General features: G+C 43.0%; 1 protein-coding gene across 6 annotated transcripts in view; it reads right to left on the minus strand.

The window, feature by feature from the left end:
• The window catches only part of PRUNE2 (prune homolog 2 with BCH domain), a 233,541-nt gene that overhangs the window by 68,227 nt on the left and 143,229 nt on the right, over nt 1–22,085 (minus strand). For all 6 annotated transcript variants that reach the window (XM_064490288.1, XM_064490286.1, XM_064490284.1 and 3 more), the window contains exons 7-9: nt 12,891–13,049; nt 3,325–9,946; nt 2,230–2,995 (exon numbers count right to left, since the gene is read on the minus strand). In XM_064490288.1, coding sequence (XP_064346358.1) covers nt 2,230–2,995; nt 3,325–9,946; nt 12,891–13,049 — 7,547 coding nt within the window. The remainder of the gene's footprint in view (nt 1–2,229; nt 2,996–3,324; nt 9,947–12,890; nt 13,050–22,085) is intronic.

The raw sequence follows: 22,085 nt of genomic DNA on the forward strand, positions 1-22,085 counted from the left end.
TCTGGACTGATGAAGCTGCGCTCGAATACTGCAGCAGCTTTTAACTCCTTACGGCACTAACCTTCGATACACCCCTGCTGTTCTGATTTCTCTGTTCCTGCAGAAGACCAATTTGTCAATGCTAAAGCTCTCCTGGACACTTTGTATTTACACACAAATTATGGTCGCAGGCTTTGATACTGAAGGAAGGCTTGAGACCCTCCAGCCCAACCTGCTTATTTTTACAGATGAGGAAACTTAAGCCTAGGGTTAACCCTGTTATACATCACGGGCAGTGGTAGAGCCAGGCTGGAATCCAGCTGTCTTGACTTGCAGTGGGTACGTGATGTGTATAATCCTTTATGCCCCCAAAATGTAGTAGGAAAAGGTATCTTTCCTTCGCTAGATTTTAAGGCAGAAATGTGATTTTCACCTTTACTCAAGTTACTTTTCACAATTTGCCCTTTTGTCCCTGGGAGTAGGAGGGCTTTATCAGGGCAAGTGAAGAGACATGAACAACCCTAAACAGTTTTAGCAGGGCCTGGAAGCTTGAGGGCGGGGATGACATCCACTGGCTACCTGGAAACTGGGCACAGAGCAGATTCTCAAAAACCAAAGGGTGAATGAATGAATGAATGAATGAGTGGGTGACTGGTTTTGAAAGGGAGCAGGGCCCTGTGGGCCGCCCCCACACCCACCCCCACCTCTTGCTTATAGAAAAGCTGAAGTCTCCCGGGCCTCCCTGAGTCCTAGAAGAGCAGGCTCAAGCAGTTGGTCAGGGCAAGCCTGCAGACACTGGGGGATGTGATTCTGACCACCTATCTCAACAATTAACTGAGATTATTCCTTCATTTCCCTTTAAAGCTTTCATGGCTGAACAGAAACTTTGGAGATGGGTTATTTTTTTTTTAGGAGGGGAGCTGGGTCCACCAGATTGCAGGCATTCTGATTAAAACAACTTTCCTTTTTGTTACCAAGGCTGTTGCCCCCAAGATTATACCCCTGCCCCTCCCTCAAATAGAAAGCAATTACTCTTACCCAAGTCTCAGGAGGCAGCTGCATAGAGGAAACAAGAAGTGGTTAGAACAGACCCTATCCAAGATGGTGGAGGATTTGACTCCGGGTAGACCTTGAGTCTCATTATACGCTCATTGTAATGTATTTGCACACCCAATGACACACCCACCAGCACCATGTCAGCCGACAATCACCATGATAACAACCAGAAAAGCCCATACAAGGACTGAAAAGCTCAAACAAGGACTGACTGCTTCCATCACACCCGGAAGGAGGACATGATGGCAGAGGCCTCTCATAAAAGCCCACGTGGCCCGACCCAGGTTGCAGCTGCCCTGACTGCTAGTCTGAGCTGACGGCCCCCTGCTCCCCTCTTCCTTGTTCAAGTGCTTTCCTTCCCTTCTCCCTGCTCAAGCACTTTCTGTCCTTTTCCTCTTTTGAGAAATAAAAGCAGTTTCGCTCTGTCCCTCTGCCTCAGCTGTGAATTCTCTCCAGCTGGCAGGCAAGGACCCACGCTTTGGTGGGCCTAATTTAGGGGTGTTACTATCAGCTAAACAGTTTGATGGTTATTTGCCAATTTTTCAGCCTCTTAAGGAATGAATGTTTTGCAGTAAGATTTTAAGCCTACTGTGGCATCTCCCTATCCTTTATTAGTAAGTGAGATGCTTACATAGAACCGGAACCGCCTTTTCTGTATGCCAGGCAGTGTGTCTGCTGTAGAAGTATAGGCTTTGGAGGTGGAAAACGCTGAATCCCAGAGTGTTCACTCTGGTTACTAAATTTCAGGCAAGTTACAGAACCTTTCTGAGCCTCAACTCCTGTATGTGAAAAATGCAGATCATCATACTTACCGCTTGAGGGCTGTTGTAAGGACTGAATAAGATAATGTGTACAAAGTGCCGTGCACTATAAATCAGTGTGAGTGCCCGCCCCGCTCCGGTTCCACCAGCCTGTTTGAGAGTAACACAGGTATAGAGCAGGTGGAGAAAGTATCAGGAGGGTAAATACAAGACTCCGGGTGGAAATTGAAGGGGCCTCTCTGGCTGAAAATGTACATAAAACATCATTTTCGTGATGCTTACCTAGCAGTTGCTTTTACTAATGTATGCTCTGCGATAAATAAAAGCAAAGCTTCTATCACCCAGGTATTGTTCATATTCCATTACCCCTCAGCATTTCTCCAGTTTCTAATAAAATAGTTTTCAGGAAAAAAAAATCTAGCTTTCTGCTTACCCATTTGGTCTTGGTTTCCTCATTCTGGGCTCAAGAAACTCTGTCTCCTCCTCCATTTCTATTTCAGGGATTGTGCGTTTCTGAGAAGGCTGTGATGAAAGCATTTCCCATTCATTGTCATGGGTGACAGCCCGCAACATAACTGCCTCGGGGCCAGCCCGGCCTCGGCTCTTGCTCTTCTGGGATTGGCTGCACAGACCGGAGGCTTCCTCTAGTGCTAAAGATTCTAGAGACTTCGTTGCCTTCAGAACCTGTGCTTGGGGGCCCTTGCCCATGCCGTGGTCAGAGCCTGGCTCCACAGCCTCACCAGACCATCCAGGCCCCCTGTCCCTGGTTTCCAAAGATGCATCAACAACCTCTCTAGCGCCCAGGACCATCCAACTCTGGTCCCGCCCAGGGCTTGCAAAGGATGAACTCTTCTCATCTCTGGAAGACAATCTTTCTGCAGAAAGATGGTTTCTTTCATCTAAGGAAGAAGGCTCACATGTGTCTGGGAAGCTTGCTAACCGAGTTCTTGGCAGCCTCGTTTCTTCGGAATCTATGGGAAATTCTTCTAATTCTGATGTGCTTTCTCTGGCTTCATGGGCCTCTGGCTCTGAGGGTGAATTTTCTTCATGGTGTACAAGTATGTAATCCATGTGCAACGCATGCTGATCTTCCTTCTTCTCCGGGTACCGTTCTCCCCTGTATTCTGATTTTATCTGCTCAGGCTCTTTGGTAGGAATTATTTTTTCTTCTTCCAACTCTAATATTCCCTTGTTGGCACCTAGAAGTGGAAGACGAAGGTGAGAAGGGGAGAACAAGGCTTAATTAACACGTTCTGTGATTTGTGATCTTTGCAAATGATCTATCTAAAGAGAGAGTTTAAAAAATATGTTCCTTTTGTAGAGCTGTTTGATTTTCTCATGCACTCTCAAGGGTAGTTATTATATAAGTGGCAGATATTATTGCTTTATTTCAGGACTCGGCTAGGCACCCACTACAAACGTAGTTAGTTCCTCTTGACCCACACTAATAGGAAGGGTGTGTTTTACAAATGCATTAATTGAATGAAAGCAGCCTTTTCTTGGGGGTGAGAAACAAAGTGTTTCTTACCATTTGGCGGTCCTCTGTCTCCACCTGCTGGTGAATCTGAATGATCTGTTTCTACTTCCCAGTCAATGTTTGACGGAGACAACTCCATGCTGGTGTCCACTCCTACAGGCAGAGAAACTGACTCAGGGTCCTCATGAATATGCAGGACAACCAGCTGGTGTCTGGCCTGTCCACTTTTGGTCTCAGCATGGTTTTCCTTCCTTCTTCGATCAGGAAGGGCAGAAAGCAAGATCTCTGCTGCTTCACTCCCCAGAGACTCATCCTCTGGAGTCCCAGCTTCCTTTGTGGCTTTGACATCAGGAGTCGGTTCTGTGAGATAGGTCAGATCAAAGGGAGGTGTGTAAGGTGCCAGCTCTTGCTTCAGAGCATCTTCTTCCAAGGGAGGGTCACCGCCATAGACAAAGTGTTCAGGCTCTTTCATTAAATCTTCATCAATATTTTGACCCACGACATCATATTCAAAATCCCCCCACGAGGCTTCAGATGAACAGATGTCATGCCTCCCTGCATCCCCGTCAAATGGCGTTTCAGGATTGCCTTCTGATAATGTCAGTTTACTCATGTCATCTATTGTTCCCGTGGATGTGTTGAGACCTGAGGCATCGCTGAAACTGTGGTCAAAGGCAGCTTCGCTTACATCCAGACAAGTGTCCGAGGCTAGCAAAGCGTCAGGAACTGTGGCAGGATTCTCAGTAGCAAAAGGTTGCTCGTGGTCCAGCAGGGCCCCTGTGTCTGTCTGACTCTCAGGAGAAAAGCCTTCTGATACCCAAGAGCTGCTGCCGTCCAGAGCTGGCTCTTGGGGAGTCACACAGATACCGGCTCCCACGTTTTCAATCATTGGGACTGTTCTGTCATCAGGTTCCAAAACTGCTGCTGTGCCTGGGTCGGCTCCTTTTTCAGATGCTTTTAAACTAGTACTGTCTTCACCATTTATTTCGGCAGGTTCCGGAGAACCTCTGTGAGAGGCAGGCTGAGATGAGTCATCTGTGTTTGCTGGCTCGCTAGTACTGTCTTCACCATTTATTTCGGCAGGTTCCAGAGAACCTCTGTGAGAGGCAGGCTGAGATGAGTCATCTGTGTTTGCTGGCTCGCTGACGGGAGGCAGCGGAATTGCATTTTCAGAATACGGTTGTGAACGGTACAGGACAAGCTCCTGCCCGGGCTCCTGATCGGGCTCCTCTTCTGCCTCTGGCTCGGTGAGACACAACGCGCTGGCTTCCCCTCCTTCAGGTCCCAGCCCAGCCCTGGTGGGCTGCCTAGTCTCCTGCTTTGCTTCATGATCGTGGCACACATCAGGGCTGTCGGAAGCCTGGGAACTGCTGTCATGGTCACAGTGAGTCAGAATATCAGGATTCTCACCATCTGTGTTCACACTGAAGGGCTGCTTAACACCCACCCACAAGTCAGGTGAAGCTGAAGCCAGCTGCCCGCCCTCTTGGAAGCTGCCGTGTAAAATGTCTGGAACAAACGTCCCTTGGGGGCCCTCACCAGGGGCAGAGTCATCCCACTCAGAGCCTGACTTCTTCATCAACTGGGTGGAGGAACTGACGGCAGGGAAATCTTCAGAGGCAATGCTTAAATTTGTCATTTCACTGGGGTGTGATTTTTCTTCTTCCCACCAGTTTGTTTCTTGACACTCAGTCATTGACGCGTCAGACACAAAGCATCCATTTTCATCGGTGTGAGTAAATGCAGGGCCTGGCCGGTCCCAGACGGACAGCGCTGTGTTCGGACACTGCTCTTGGGTAGGTATTTCAGAAGCGAGTTTGTCATCAGCAGCAGACATGAAGGTCTGCTCTCTGGAACCATTTTCTATCATGTGGTTCAATATTACAAGCTGGCTAAGCTGCCCAGCTTCTGGGTCTGGCTGCCTTGGCTGAATGTTCCAAAGATGCTCATGGGCTTTCTCCCTGTTACTATCCAGAAAGGGTGACTGATGTTCATCACCGAAAGGATCGGTACGCGGCACTTCCAGGGGTTCAGTATCACCCTGAATGGCTGCTCCCCAGGGACCCATCTCTAACACCCCACTTGAGCTCGATACTTCCCCTTCACATGCACTCTCAACTGGTCGGCCTCCCTGTGGAGAGGCATTCCACCATTCAGTGCTGTCAGCTGAGAAGCCAAGCCTTTCCGACTCAGAATCGTTTTCATTCTTTGGTTCAGTTGTGGGAGAGATTTGCCATATGACATCTTCTGTACTTTCTCCTTCTGGGGAAGATCTCATCTCCTTATCCACTGCTGTAACCTGCACTTCAGTCTCCTTTGGTGGTGAGAAATTCCAGCAATCAGGACTGCTTTGTCGATTGTCACAGAATGGGTCTGACTTGTTCTCATTCTCGGCTGGTTCTGAACTCCCTGTGTAAGCAGAAAATTCCTCAGGCTCAGGATTAGCTGTGTCCAAGAATTTATTAGAGCCATCCGATGAATCCCATGCTCTGGGTTCACTCTGAGCAACTTGGCAAGTGGCTGAATGCATCTCTTTCTCCACTGGGTCTTCATCACCTCCGCGATCATCATCAGAACCCGAGCTGGTTGACGTGAACTTGGCATCCTCCCGCTGCTCAGTTTCGGGAGTATCATATTCCTTTTTCTCTTGATGGCTAACCACGAGATTTCCTTCCTGATACCCATCTGAATATTCAGAATATTTGCCTGTCTCAGGGCTGGATAAAGAGGAAAAGGAATCAGCGTCTACTGAGTCACTCCAAATCTCTAAATATTTAGGAACCTTGGGATCTAAGCTCTTTTCAAACGTGTCCATTCTGTTTTTCTCCAAGCCCTTGATTTCGGAAATTACTTCTGCTTGACCATCAGTAGTCATTAGTTCAGATTCTTGGTGATCCTGTGTATTCCAATCATCGTGATCCTCCTCCTGATGCCCAGAATTGGGTCCTTGGTCCCAGGAAGGCAATGCAGCTGAAGAATCATCTCGGTCAGGACTGGATGCACTTGAATGTGTAAACTCACTAGAAACACTATCTCTGTCATAATTTCCTGATGTATCAGCTCCTGAAAGGCTGTTTTCAGTATTCTCAACTTCAAGATTCTTAGTTATCTCATGACCTGTGCAACTGATCTGCACATCACTGTCTTTGGGGACATCCTGAACATCAAGGCTCTGGGGACATTCATGAGGTGGCTCTGGGTTCATTCTCTCGGGCTCCAGAATGTTACATTCTTCAGTTTTCTCCAGATCCATTTCAGGCAGAGATACATTTTTGGTGAAATTTGGTCTACCTGAAATTTCAGTAGTTCCCTCTGAATTTCTGCGACTTATGAGGTGCTTTTCATTGATCTCTTTTGCCTGTGGGTGATCTGTGGACACCTCTGTCTGCACATCACAGGGGTCTGGAGCGTAAGACCCCTTCTCGTACTCTAATGCCTCCTGGGGTTCCTCGGTCTGAGGACTGGAAGTGACTGAAAGAGGGCTGATTTTGCCTGACTCATCGCAGATGACTTGATGCACAGATGCAGCTGGGGAAGAGCACTCCTGGTCACTTTGCCCTTTTTCAGTCCCCAAGGCTCCGTCCATCAGCTCCTCCTCACTGGGGCGCTCCCTATTGGCAGCTCCATTTGTGTCCTTCTCACTTTCCTTTAGTCCATAGCCAGAATCTCTCCAGGGACCTGAGCAGGCAAAATGCCCTGGATTCTCAAGCCTGGTCACCAAAACTGCGGTGTCACTTGGCGGGGTTCCTGTGCACGTGTCCTGCTTGTCGGGACCAAGTGTTTCTGACTCTCTGGCTCCAGAGACTTCCAGCATATCCGGGATGGGACTGTCCTTAATTTCTTCTAGTGGGCTGGAACTTTCAGGAGGCGATTTGCTTTGTTCTGAGTCTGTAACAGACGATGGGCCTGGTAACATTAATGACGACATGGCATTATCTCTCATGACGGAATCCCAAATGCTATTCGCAATTAGCTGCCCGCTTTTCTCATTCAGCATGTGATATTCATGGGGAGCAGTGTCTGAGCTGTGCTCAGAAGAGGCAGGGAGTTCCCAATCTACCTGACTTGCTTCCGGATACTCTATGCCCCATGGTTCTACCTGTCTCACTGAAAATCGGGTTTCGGGCTCACTACCTTCAGCCAGGTACCCTTGTGCCTGACCTTCACCGCTGATCGCCACCCCCGCACTACAGTCGTCCCAGTCCAAGTCGTTATCCATGTCCGAGATGGTGGCAGTGGACTGCGTGTCCTCCAGAATCACTCTGTTCCACAAGTCGAGACTGTCGGGGGCTGCCTGCCGGGAGTTGGTGGTGCTGTGCAGAAGTGTGAGCTGTCGGTTGGTTTCATTGTACAGCTGCATCATGCTGGGGTCGTCGTAACTGGACTGGCTGCTTTCCCCAAAGTCCTCCTCCGTAGAGATGGTCTTCTCATCCGTGGGCTCTGCCTTGAGGGAGTCTTTATCTGGGCTGTGAGTGGCATTTATCTCAGAGCTATCATCTGAGTGAGGTGAAGCCCACATGTCCAGGTTTCCAGGACCTGAAATGATTCGATTTCTAGGTGGCTGCTGCTGCGATTGAGGGGGCATTTCAGGGTCCCCTGGGGTAGAGCCAGCATCTCGTGACTCGAAAAGGCCCCTGCTTTTGGTTTCTTTTTCGTCTCCAGCAAACGTTGGTGAAGTATAGGAGTCAGAGGTGGAGTAGTTGGTGTCTAAAGGGGATGGCACCGAGTCTCCCCCTATGTTGGATGCACTGTAGTCAGAACATTTATATGACAAGAAGGAATCTTCCCAAGGTGCTAGGACGTCAGACCCTCCTTTCTTGTGACTCTGCTCAAAAAGTTTCCAGGAATCTACATTTTCATACATCTTCCCTCTATTGTCTGGATCCACTGAACCATTCTGATCTTCCTTGGTGGGCTGAGAACTATTCCATGCATGATCCACATCAGGCCTGGGATTTCCAGATATAAGGACATCGTCTCTGGAGTCGTGGTCCTTCTTGCCCCAGATTTCTGGAACTGCTTCATTATTTGCCCCACTGGGTGAACGGTCCACCAGGTCTTCCGAAGAGAAAGAAAACCCGCTTTTGGCCATGGCCCACTCCTTCGGGTCCCTTGCCGAAGGTGCCTCACCACTCGTTGGGTGCAGCGTCCAGGTGTTTTTCAAAGCTTCAGCATCATCTTCTTTACCAAATGCGCTCCAAGCTGGGAACGATGATGCAGCTGCGGGTTCCCCATCCTCCGTGGGATTTCCCCACGGCTCAGGCATCGCGGTGGGAGAGCGATCAGAATGCCACAAAGCAGCAAAGTCTTCTATCAGGTGGTTTGTTCCCTGAGGACAAGTGCTCGGCAAATGCGATTTCTCAGGGGACACGTTCTCAAACTGCAAGTTTTCCTCATTTTGGTCTTGAACAGGATTGCTGCCCAGCCCAGGCTGACCAAATTCTGACTCCCAGGGACTTGACTTTGGGAAGTCGAGACTCTTTGGTTGAAATATAGAATCTGAGGCTCTTCTATCAACTGGGCTTGGCTTACGATCTTTCCATGATTCAGGGCTCTGGAAAACAGATTCCTGTTCACTGGAGCTCCATGCATCAGCAATATTTTTAGAGTCAATTTCCAAACCACCCCACCAGCTGCTGCACCGTGCCCGTGTGGGAGGTGGTCCTGGGTTGACGGTTTTGGGGGTCACGTCTTCTGTATAGAGTAGAGTTGGTTCTTCAGTGGATGGCGAACTTTCTACAAAGCTATTCATAGGTGTTGGTGGGACCCTCTTTCCAATGTTTTTCAGACTTTCTGGTGAAGGAGATTCATCTCCCACAAAACCCGTCAGGGTCAAATTTCTTTCAGAGTTATCCCTGGGACTTTCTTGTCTCTGGACAAACTCCTCATCAAATTCCACAAGGCTATCTTTGCCAGCCCCTGACAAAAGAGAACTGGATGAATAATTCGATACATCCATCCCTATCCCATTGAGTCCTTTAGGTCCCGTGGGGAGATGTCCTTCGGATGAATCGCTGTTGGGGAAGAAGTCATCTGTGGGGGAGTAGTCGGCAGAATGGGAAGATGGTTGGGACTGCCCAGAAACCATGGGTGTGTGGTCAAAGTTGAAAAGGTCAAAGGATTCACTGTGTTCTCCAGACCGGGCATGCTCCTCTGCTACTGGCCCTTCAGGGATAGGGCTGTAAGAGTCAAACCCTGGGAGGAGGCTGTGGTGAGGCCCAGCACCTTCTCCCACTGGACTGTCATCGCTGAGGAAAACTGAGCTCTCCTTGGATGAGCGGCTGCTCCTAATGGTGGCCAACCCACTGTCTGGGCTAACGAGGTCTGTGTTGACATCCACCTGGGCCTGGTTAGAATCGTTGAGATCTGGAGGGTTTTCCATGAAATTCACAGAGCTGGGCTGTGGCTCTATGTCAGAACCATATAACTCCACAATTCCGGAAGACCCCTGGGAGAGTGGGGCGCTGCCTGCCACCGCCTCCGTGGAGGATGTCCGGCTGTTGGAGGCCATCTCTGGACACCTCCTATTGATGACTTCCTTGACCAGGAGAACCACCTGATCACAAGTCACCGCAGGGTTCTCCTGCTGGTACACCAGGATCTCGTCACAGCCGCATTCAAAGGGCTCCAGCTCAAGGCAAGGGCTCTGGCACTCTTCCAGCTCACAGCAAATCTGTCAGGGAGGCACAGGGATTTGTGTGAGCACTCAGGCCCTCTTTGCTCTTTGCAACTTGTCTTTCTTAATTTTTTGTAATGTAAAATTAATCTGCATTCATCTGTCTTGAAAGAAGACAGAGAACTGAGAACTGCAGAAAGTAAAACATGGAAAGTCCCACTTAATACACCACCAACTCCATCTCTAATCCCATCAAATTGTCTTTTCATTGGACCCAAAATCCAGCTGCTTGGTTTTGCTGACTCCAGAAAGTTATAGGTAAAGAGAGGTAAGACCACTTACATCCTTTCTTCAGTGTAACTTAATACCATCTTCTAACAGGAGCAAAATTCAACTTTGCAAAAAGCAGAGATAATGCTGATTGCTGAAAAAACTAGGGGAAAAGTATTGGCATGAGGGAAAATGAGGCAGAAGAAAGGTTCTGGTAGTTAGCAGGCAGCCAGGACCTGATTTAACCTCTGAAAGCCTCAGAAGGCAAAGGAGAAAGTAGGGAAGAGAAAGCAGCTACCAGGGCAGAGCTTTCTCAACAGCACTCAGGCCCCCGCTGTCTCCTCCTGCCCCAGGGAGCATCAACACAGAGCCCAGAACAGGCAAAACTGCCTTGGAAGGCGGGGAGATGAGTCAGTCAGTGTGGGGCCAAAACTAGGCTGCAGCTCTGTGATTTCTTAGGACATGTTGAGGATATTTTGCACATTTGAAATGGCCCCATAGGATCAGTGGAGCTAACAAGAACAACAACAACAATAGCAACAACTACAGCGCTCATACAGATAGTAATAATAAAAGTGATTAACATTTATTCAGTGCCTTCATAGGCCCTGCACAGTTCTAAGAGTTTTACGTGCAGTATCTCCTTTAATCCTCACAGTAACTCTATAAGGTAGGAACTTTTTATCCCCATTTTGCCAACGAGGAAATAGAGATACAGGAAGGTTAAATAACCTGACCAACAACACATAGCTAACAAGTGACAGAGTGACATTTTGAACTCAAGCAGTTGAGCTGCAGAGGCTGTGATCACATGGACAAAGAAATATTCCTCTAAGGCAGCCTTGACTTTGTGTCGCTCAAGATTTCAAACAGATGTCGTTGGGCGATGGGTGGGGAGGGTTGCGGAGGTGGGGGGAGAGGGGAGAGGCAGAGCGGAGTCACCTTAAGCGCTTATAATGGCTTCATCCACTCTTCTACCTTTGTCTGTTACAGATTAATCAATGTTTAAATTGATTTTAAAAAATTGATTTTAAAAGTGATTGAAAACCACCATATTGGAGGCTTAGGAGACCCAAGTCCTGTCCCTAGGAAACCAGTGACCAAAGATAAAATCAGCTTTAAAACCCAGTGCAGAACAAAGCACTGACAAAGGTACAGGCTGGTGATGAAGTGCACAGGTATATGTGGGTCAGAAGAGAGGGTACAAATGTGTCTGCAGCAGGAGAAGGGGGCTCGTTCCTATTTGGACTGGAGAGGGCACGGAGAAGCTCGAGCACCTACACTTGTACATCTAGAGAGCCAGGACGGGTCTCTTTGGGGACAGAAAGTGAGGATGTCAAAAAGAAAGGAGTTGAGACTTTGCTTCTAGGCACCTGTGGGTAGACCAGGAGTCTAATCCATTAGTGAGGAAAGACAAGTGATAAACCGTTCTGTGTCCATGTCATCCATATTACAATGAATTATGTATACTGTCATATTGGTTATTAAGTACACCGGGTTTGCTATAGCCAGTGCCTATATTCACTAATTTTATCTACTTCTTATATTATTTCCAAAATCTTGGGTTAAAAGATGCATCTATCAGCCAAGAAGATCTGACTGATGACCCAGTCAGAATTTTAGTGTCTGGAAAAAAACTAACTTTAAAACAAAATAAACACATATACAAATGTTTTTCTCAAGGGATATCCAGAGTGTCAGGGTGGTTGTGTCAAAAAAAAAAAAAAAAACAAAAAAAAACCAAAACTTTGATTAAAGCACCAGTTACTAAACACGGCACCAAACAGGCACTTAGACAGAGACTTAACTTTATTAGTTATTACCAGGTAGCAGTCCTCAAAGAAAACAGCACCCAGAGAAAGCCTTGCCTTTATCTGCGTGAAAGCCATGCGATCTCTCTGTGGATTCAGCCAAGAAGTGGTTACTGGGCTCTTTCAAAAGCCCCTATGTGGGGTGAAGGGGGGCAAAGCTTATAAAATAAATGTCATGGAGATACAAGGTACAGCATGGTGAGTATAATTAATACTGTATTACATGTTTGAAAATTGCCAAGAGAGTAGAGAGTAGTCTCATCACAAGAAGAAAAATTGGAGGGAGGGTATAGCTTGGTGGTAGAGTGTGTGCTTAGCATGCACAAGGTCATGGGTTCAATCCCCAGTAATTCTGTTTAAAAACACACACACACACACACACAAAACCTAACTAATAATAAATAAATAGACCTAATTACCTCCCCCCTAAACAAACAAAAAATTGTAGTTATGTATGGTAATGGATGTTGACTAGACTTACTGTGGTGATCATTTCAAAACATATAAATATAGAATCATTATGTTGTACACCTGAAATTAAAATATTGTTATATGTCAATTACACCTCAGTTGAAAAAAAAGGGCCAACATTTATCTCACTGATAATTCCATTCAGATAATTTTTTGGTAACACAGTGTCAAAACTAAAAACCTAAGTTAAAGCACTGAAAACTAATTTAATTAATATAGCATTAAAACTAAAAACTAAAAATCTGAATTAAAGCACTGAAAACTAGCCAATCAATCAATCAATCTGAATGTGCAAAATATCCCCAACATTTCTTAAAACTCAAACTCTAGGACTTTGTCTTTTGGGCCAATTTCTTTAAACCACCAATCCATTCCCATTTTCCACCACATGTTTTGAGAGCCAGCAGACGGGGATGCAGTGAGATGGGCCGGATCAAGGAGGTCCTTACCTGATTGCACAGTTCTAGATTCCCGGAGTACACAGCGATCTGTCGTCTGGGCTGCTGCTCCTCTGACAGGTAGCTGGCCAACAGGATGAGGACATCAAAACCGAACTTGTCTGCGAATGCTTTCAAATCACTGGTGATACTGCTGTGAAATGTACAGTTCTGAAACAATAGGCAATTTGATATTAGTGTCAAACTGTGCAGCTTTGGGGGAGTTGTGCCACAAATTTGTCCAGTCTTAGGATATATTACCACAGATACTTATTCTTAGATGCAAATGATATAAACACTTTGCTTTGAGAAAGGTTGGAAACTTTTCATGTTATGGCTGAAAATACACTTTGCTTTTTTGTTTCCCTAAACCAAGAAAGGAAGGCATCTTTGCTACTATTAATAATAGTTTAGAAAGGAACAAATATCTTAACATTCTTTTTTCCTAAAATATTTATTTGAATATTGACTTTGTAAAACATACTTTTCCTTTTATTGTTCATCGGATATAGGAATGCCTGCTGAATATTACTATAACCCACTAGGAAAACAGGAGGAAGTAATTGCTCTTTTCTATTATTATTCTCTAATGAATATTATTATTAAATTCAAGCAGAGTTTCTGAGGATGGACTTAGCTGAGTTTACTGAATGCTCTTTTTTTTTTTTTCATGGTTGGGGCGGTAATTAGGTTTATTTATTTTATTTTTTAGAGGAGGCATTGGGGATTGAACCCAGGACCTCTACCACTTGAGCTATACCCTCCCCCTAAAAATCCAAGTCATTTTTTTTCCCCTTTCTTTCTTTTTTTTCCCCCCTGAATGCTCTTTATTCTGGTGTAGAAGTCTGGGAGATTTGTGTTAGGGCTGTGAGGTCAGATCTGCTTGCTCTAAGTGGTAGCTGAGGAGAAATGAGTAATTGTGGGAAAGGGACCCGCCAGCACAGAGTCTCCAGACCCGTGGCTCACACTATCTGTGGAAATGTGCTGGCATTTTTGAGTTTTATTAAGTACAAGAACCATTTTGCTGGCATGGGTGTCTCTCTTTCTTAAAAAAATACAGTGAAGACCGTATGTTAACCTTTAGCATAATACTTGGCATATTCTTGTTGCTCAAGAATTGCTAAATGACTAGAGGGACATATACACAAAATCAACCTGTGCTACATAATCCTTTGTCATAGTATATACATAATAGCATATGTATGATAACCATATATAATCATCAACTGACAGTCCATTGTTCTACTCAGTGAAAATCACCATGATGTGAACTCAAGAGATATAAAGAATTCTATTAGTTTTTTTCTGATTACAAAGCCATCAAAACCAGGCATGACACTGGTAAAGCATTAAAGCAGTATAGAAACGTGTCCCTTATGAAGTGTGCCATGTACTGTCTCCTCCAATAACCAGTATGGAGAGTTAAACAGTGCAATGCATATAGGTACCTGTTTTTTTTCTTTAATGTCCATATTGATGTTTATGTATGGTAGTTGTTTGAAACTGGTGAATTTGATATTTGTGACTACTTAGCAGCCACTTAAAGTATCCCATAATGCAGGTACTCTGTAATTCTGCTGAGCTGCGTCTCAAGGTCTATGTGATCCCTGAGGGCACACAGCACACATGGCATCAGGCAGGCCCAGCCCGTCACCAGCTTCCACACCTCAGAGAGATTTGCTGTCTACTCCTGTGGCTACTACTCTCATTAGACATTTCAGGAGGCTACTTTCTGGTTACAAGGAACTGCACGTGGGGATTCACAAAGATCTCAGGATATACTGCTGATGAATACAGAGGATCTACAGGACTGACTTGGTAATGAAGTTTATGATGTTCAAATACAACAGCTTTTGGAAGCATGTGTTCCAAAATGCATACTGTCAGCTTTCGTGACTGTAATTCAGTGTCCAAGTGTCATAATAACAATCTTTATACAGATATTTTATAAAAATTAATTCACCCACAGAAGTAGATATTTGGAATGAACGTTTTAAAAAATTGGACCTCATGTTATACACAACATGCATTCAATAGAAAAAATTATTTCAAATTATCATTGGTGTTATCTGTGAAGAACCTCGATACTGATCTTTTTGCCATTATGAATTGTAAAAGATACGGTCTCAAAGGAAATCAAGAATGGACAACTATGTACATCTTACCTACAGTGACTGGAGGCTTTGGCACAAGAAGCCTTACAATTTTCCTTTTAAAATATATATTTTCTTTCATTATGTACATAAACCCACCTCCTCCAAAATATTTATAAACCCCTGAAAGAAGACACACCATTTCTAAGTGATTTTCACACACAGTAACAGTTATCATGGTGCTTCCAGCTGAGTTGCTCAAACAGAAACGGCAGGTTTTATCTAAGCACAAGATTAGGATTCATCAGAATCCGCATTATTCAAGGCCATACTTGTGGAACAGGTGACATTCAAAAATGATGGCTGAGCTCCAACCGGTTTAGATTCTTCTGAGTTAAAATAATGGCGCTACGATCTCGCTAAACCCAAGTCCAGCGGCATCAGCAACACCAGACTTCTTGCTAGAAATTTAGCGTCTCAGACCACACCCCAGACCGACTGAAGCAGAGTCTGCATCTCCCACAACTCCCAGGCAATCAGAATGCACATGGAAATCTGAAAAGCGCTGCTCTGGGGAGGCATTTTTTAACTGATCTGTTTTCCTATGAACCAGTCCTTTGGGCTTTCCCAGTGCTGTCCTGGGACTTTTACTGACTTACACCCTCAGCTCCCTGCTCTTCACACAAACCTCAACAAGAACATCACGCTGGGGTGTATATTTCTGGGGCTTTGATAGAAGTTCTCATTTAGCAGCCCAGGATTGGGTCCAAGACTCTATAATTTTATTATGTACCTCAAGTGATTCTTAGGATCAAGCTCCTTGAGTAACACTTTCCCAGTTTTCCTCTGGGTGGCCCTGCGTTCCATAGGATCACATGAAATATTGATAAAACAAAGATTTACGTGAATCACTTAGCCATGTTACAGAAAAAAAGTACTCACATTTTTACAGTAACCCCAAAATAGAGATTGTCAACAACTATGTCCTATTTATCCTAATAAAATTGCCCAAACCAGAGTCGATCTTACTGTTACTGGCTGTAGGATACTGTCAGGAGCTTCATGCTTAAAACGGAGTCAAACAAGAAGGGGAGTAAGAGTCTTCAGGAATCCAGGAGGCAGGGTCTGTTTGTTCTACTTTTATGCCGGTGCTGTTTGCATAGGAGATAATTTATTACTGTCTTCCAGCTACACAGGGAGTCATGTGCTGCGATGGCTCTTATGTTGCTGACAAGCTAGGCTGGCCCTGAATAAATACCACTTCATCATCAATACAACCCAACTGTAGATGCAGGTTGGCATTTTATTCCCCCCATCTGCCTCCTACCTGATAAATTACTGTTTTAGTTACATGTATACAAATACTATTTGTTAATCTACTCAAATGTCTCCAAAATGTTTCCCCCACCTTAAGTTAAAAAAAAATATATATATATATGTATATATATCTCACTCACTTTGCCAAAGGTTTAGGAAATAAAGGACTCCTACTTTAATTTACCACCTCCGCCCCCACCATCCAATCTTCTACGTTTGAAATATGACCCCAGCCTGAGATTGCTGCTTGGAATTTAGGAAGTTACTTTACTGATCATTATGGCTGAGAATTGACTGGCAAAACTCCAGACTATTCATTAGTTAGGAAGAATAGGAATTGCTCCCTGTCCCAGTCTTTAGTCACCCATGGGTCCCAAGACTCTATCATTAAACATTTTTGGAGATCACAAGTCCTTTTGCCTGAGTAATTCCTAGTTTTGAAATAAGTAGGGAGGCCTGAATAGGTAGGGAGAAAAAGGTTTTGTTATTTCCTGGCCAAAAGCTAAGGCATAGATCTCAAGGGTCCTAAAAAGAGGTTGAAGATCATGAGGACAAAGGGCAGGGAAACAGAAATGACATGGCTCTACTTTAACTAATATGACAACGGAAACAGTGACAGGGATAGTGTCCCAAAGATTTTCTACACTTGTGGTTGAAGGTTCTTGGACAAATGCAGTGGGAAAATCCATTCTCTCACAAAATCCTATTTTATTTCTTAGTCCACTGCTCTGAAAAATTTAGTTTTTATTTTATATGCTGCGAGCTTTAATGCATCACATGAAGTAAAAGTGATCTAAATAATGTCTTGTAAACATTTGAGTCCTTAAATGTGCACGTAGCTTCAGAGATGAAAACCCACTCCTCTTAACCTCGCTCACATATTTGTATCTTCTGTTGTTTCCCGAATCCCTCCTGTCAGGTTTCTGCCCCATCATTCGGCTGAAACTGCTCTTCTCAAAGGTACCAATCATTTCCAGGTTGCCAAATCCCCAAATCGCTTTCCTGTTCTTACTCTATTTGACTTCTCCTAAGATTTCCACAAAGTTGATCCTCCCTCCTTTAATTAAGCGGAAACACTTAATTCCCTCACTTTCCAGTCATCACACTCTCCTAGTTTTTCTTCCAACTCACAAGCTACTCTTTAGTTGCCTCTGCTGGTTCCTCTTCCTTAGTCAACCTCTAAATGCTCCTAACCCCTTTCTCTTTTTCTACACGTTCTCCTTGGTGATCTCGTCCAGGTACATGGCTTTCAAACCATCTGTCTGCCAGTGACAATGAAATCACATCCACCTGAATGCTAACCTCGTCTGTCCATGTGACATCATCACATCAATGTCTAAATAAGCATCTCAAATAAAGGACAACCTGCTTCTACCCGTTTCCTCCATAGCAACAAACGGTACCACTACCCACCCAGTTACTCAAGCCAAACATCTAGGAATTAGTCTTGATTCCTTCCCCCCATCATTCTTCACACAATCCATCATCAAATCCTGTTAACTTTACCTCTAAAACACATCAAGTCCAAACACTTCTCTCACTTCTTTCCATCTGTTACTGTCATAGCCATGGTTGCCACCATTTCTTCCCTGATCTTGGGTGACAGCCTCCCAAGCATTTAAAAATGCAGTCAGAACCATGATATTCTTCTACTTAAAATCCACTCAGAAGTTCCTTAATGCAATGACTATTATTTACTATTGTTTTATTTTTTAAAAGCAGGGAGGAGAAAGGCTTAATGTCCTTGAGGTGAAGAGTTCTTATAAATCCATGAGAGAAAGTAGACATAGCAATAGAAAAAATAGGTGGTGGACATAAAAGGCAATTCACAATACCCGAAGTCATTAATAACCAAAGAAATTATTTGATAATAAAATATTTCATCTTCTCTTTCCCAATAATTGGTGAATATGGCTGAATGGGCATTCTCATGCACTGTTAGAAATATATTCTGAAGAAATATCATATATGCACATAAAAGGTTTGTGGACAAAGCTACTCACTGGATTATTACTATAACTAAAACTTTGAAACAATCTAACTGTCCAATAGAGAAATGGCTCAATAAATGATGGAACAGTAACACAAAATATTAGAAATCATGCTATCAAAGAATACTTAATGACACAAGAAAATACTCATAATGTAAAGTAGAAAATAATTTCTATATTCATGAAAGTAGAATGTCATTGCTATATGTAATCAAATATATATTGAAATCTAATATACAGTGGACATTAAGATACCTTGACATTAAAGTTGTCATAATCTACCAAATTGCTCATCTAAAATCTGATTGTGTCTCTCCATTATTTTAAGGCACTGTCTCCAAGGTTTTGAGTAAAGGCCTTGTAGGTTAACTCTGGCTTTGCTATTCACTAGCTGGGTAGCTTGAGTGAGCTGACTTTACCTCTCTGAGCCTTCGAGCTCCTCATCTGTTAACCCTCACCTCATCAGACTGCTGTACGTAGTAAGAACATACATGTATCAAAAAGCAGGCCCAATGTCTGGCATATAGTAGATAATAAATGTTAGATCCCTTTCCTTTCCTAAGTCTTCAATTATCAAAAGGTCATTCTTAGGGTTCATGAGAGTAATCTGATTCATAGAAAGTACTGCACAAATTCTAGGTTTGGGAACTGGTTATTCGTATTATAACTTCTTGACTTACATCCTTTATAACACTGTGAACTTTCAAGTGGTACTCACACACATCTTTAAGTCATTAAAGTGATTCACAGGTAAAATTCCTAAGTGTGAGATGATAGAGGAAGTTACCTATGAAGCAAAGTCATTTAAAAAGTAACGTAAGATATAAAAACTATGGGTAAGGCAGTGTTTATCTCATTAATGGATCCTTCATCCTTAATTCCAAGTTAGACTCAATGAATGAATTTCTGTTTGTCACCACACAAATAAAGCAGCAAAAAATATGTAGTGATTCTTCCTTCAGCTAAATCGCCATGGATAGAGCCTTTGGTATCTTTTTAAGTGCCATATGCCCTTTGATGGAATTTAGTCCTCATGCTAACCCTTCTCATTTAGGTCCAGCACTCTGGACTACACACAGAATCCAAAACAGTTGTCTCTCTTAATATACAAATGAACTATACTGAGTAAGGCTTTTATTAAATAATATAAAAATAAATTATTTTCTAATGTCATGGACAAGCTATTCCCAGATTTATTAGGTCTGATTTTTTTTCTTCTTGCAGGAAACAGAAAAATTAGGTGAATAGATATAATCCATAGATAGGGTGCTTGTATTAAAATCATACCCAAGATTAAAACACAAGCTTGTACAGCTTCATCTTTGCGAAGAACAAGTCTTGGAAACATAGTCTGACAATCCATAACTACCTTGTAAGCACAGCGGTCAGCGTGGATTGCTGAGTTACTGAAATTTAAGAGTATAGTTTGACATTTACAGTCTGCATGGATTTATTTCTAGACTGAGGACTAGACTGAAGATTATGAAAAATGCTGAGGTATGTACACAAATGTTCTTACTGAAAGCCTTATGATTTATGCTACCAAAATTCCATTATGATGTTTAAAATATTCAGCAATAATAAAGTCTGATAATTTTGACAGGAAAATGATTTATGAGAACACAAAATGCATAAATTAAAGAGATTTTATTTATTCTGTTTTTCGTACACTCTTTAATTGGTAAGCAAAGATACTTCCCATGTTTTTACCAGATGTCATTAAAAAAAAAAAAAAACCTCTATTGTTCTTATTTCTATAAGCTAGCCAAAGCATTTTAGTAGCAAAAACTTTACTGGGTCTATTAAAACTATATTATGCATCGTATTTTGAAACTAGAGCCAGACAGAAGATATTATCATTCAAAAAGAGAGCTCTTTCAAGAACAGCGAAAATCAAAAAATTATAATATATAAATGAATATATAATATATATCAATATAATTTTCATTTAAACCAATAGTGTGTTTCCTAAAATAATTTAATGAAACCACTTCTACATTAAGTACTCTGTTAAATGCTTTGCATCATCTCAGACTTTAAGACGATCTGATGATGTGGGTAACGTTATTTCTGCTTTACATTGAGAAACAGGAAGCTTTAGAAGGTTAAGTAATTCATGTCATGCAGCTCACGTGTGTGAAAACTGGACCTGAACCTGGGTAAGTCTGACTTCAGAGCCCATGTTCTAAATTCTGTTATTCTCAAATGAAAAAATTCTTAATCACCAAAGATATTACTAATTCTGTTTTTAGTTAATAAAAGAGTTTTTTGCTATTCCATTTACTTCTATTTATTACTGATTCTCCCTTGTCACTGTATACAAACAAGCCATGTCCTTGATTTTAACAAATGCTAATTATAAGCTGCTTACATTTCTGATTCAATATTATCATGGCTTATGATCAATTTCCAGTTTCTCATTTACTCTATAAAATATTAATATAGGCTGACCATTAACTATATGTGGGAGCCTAAAACTGAAAACTTGCCAAAGAAACTGCTATAAACTTTCTTGCAGCAATATGTACTTTTAAAAAGTCAGGCATGCTTTGTGTACACAGGGAAAAAAAAAAAAAAAACAAAGCAGGAGACCTAGCAGAGGCACAGTTAATCCAGAACTACTCTCGTGCAGTTTTTCTTGCTCCGGTAGCTTAGACACACACTTTACTACTTAGTATATAAAAACCTCATCAGCTAAGGATGCTCCCAACGTTACTTTTCTTCTGCTTGAAAGCCTAGAGAAACCACCAACTAGGATTGCAGGAGGGGCTAGGGAGACAAAAGAGGTTTTTTTGTTTTTTTGTTTTTTTACCTCGAGGGAATAGGCATCTTAAAAGAAAGAGCCTCTAGTGTCACCATTATTTTAAGCAAAGCCCTCTTGTAAGGGCACAACTATGCAAGACAAAACAACGTATCAATCTGCAGATGCTCCAATTTAGGTCAAGCATGTCTTGAGTTTAGAGAAGAAACCAACAGTCTTTTAAGCAATCATCCATGTAAGGTCACCATTCGGGCTGAAGAATTCGAGTAGAGGGAGATAGCACATGTTTATTGAAAACTGAAAATCACTGCTTTCATGTCACGGGACAAATAGTTATTACCATCCATAAACGTATCATTTAATGAAGGGAAGGGGAGAGAAAGAGAGAGAGACAGGAAAAGGGAGGGGAGGGGAGAGGACAGGGCCTGGGACGTAGTTCATCTGAAAACACTGGTTTAAGTTAAAGACTTCTGGAAATGAAGTGGGTTGGTTTCACATCAACCTGAAATTAAACAAGTTGACATCTTGCCCCATCCTCACTACCTCCATCATAAAGAGAACCTGGGTTACACCCACAGAGAGCTGTACTTTATAGAAGAGTGGACCTAGGCAGACTCTCACAACTAGCCAATAGTAGATAGAACATTTGGATTCGGGGAGGTTTACAACCAATTAAAGACAAATAAACCATCATCTTATTAACCAGCTCAGACTAATTTACATTTTCTTTAAAGACAGACCTATACCATCAGAACTTCTGAATACAAACGCTAATAAACTCATCCACAAAACAGAAACAAACTCGTAGACATAGTAAACAATCTTATGGTTACCGGGAGAAAAGGGGTGGGAAGGGATACATTTGGGAGTTTGAGATTTGCAAATGTTAGCCATTATATATAAAGAATAGATTTAAAAAATCATATTTCTTCTTTATAGCACAGGGAGCTATATTCAATATCTTGTAATAACCTTTAATGAACAAGAATATGAAAATGAATATATGCATCTGCAGTCCTGGGACATTGTGCTGTGCACCAGGAAG

This window comes from Camelus dromedarius, chromosome 10 (genome assembly GCF_036321535.1).
Source record: "Camelus dromedarius isolate mCamDro1 chromosome 10, mCamDro1.pat, whole genome shotgun sequence".
NCBI lineage: Eukaryota > Metazoa > Chordata > Mammalia > Artiodactyla > Camelidae > Camelus > Camelus dromedarius.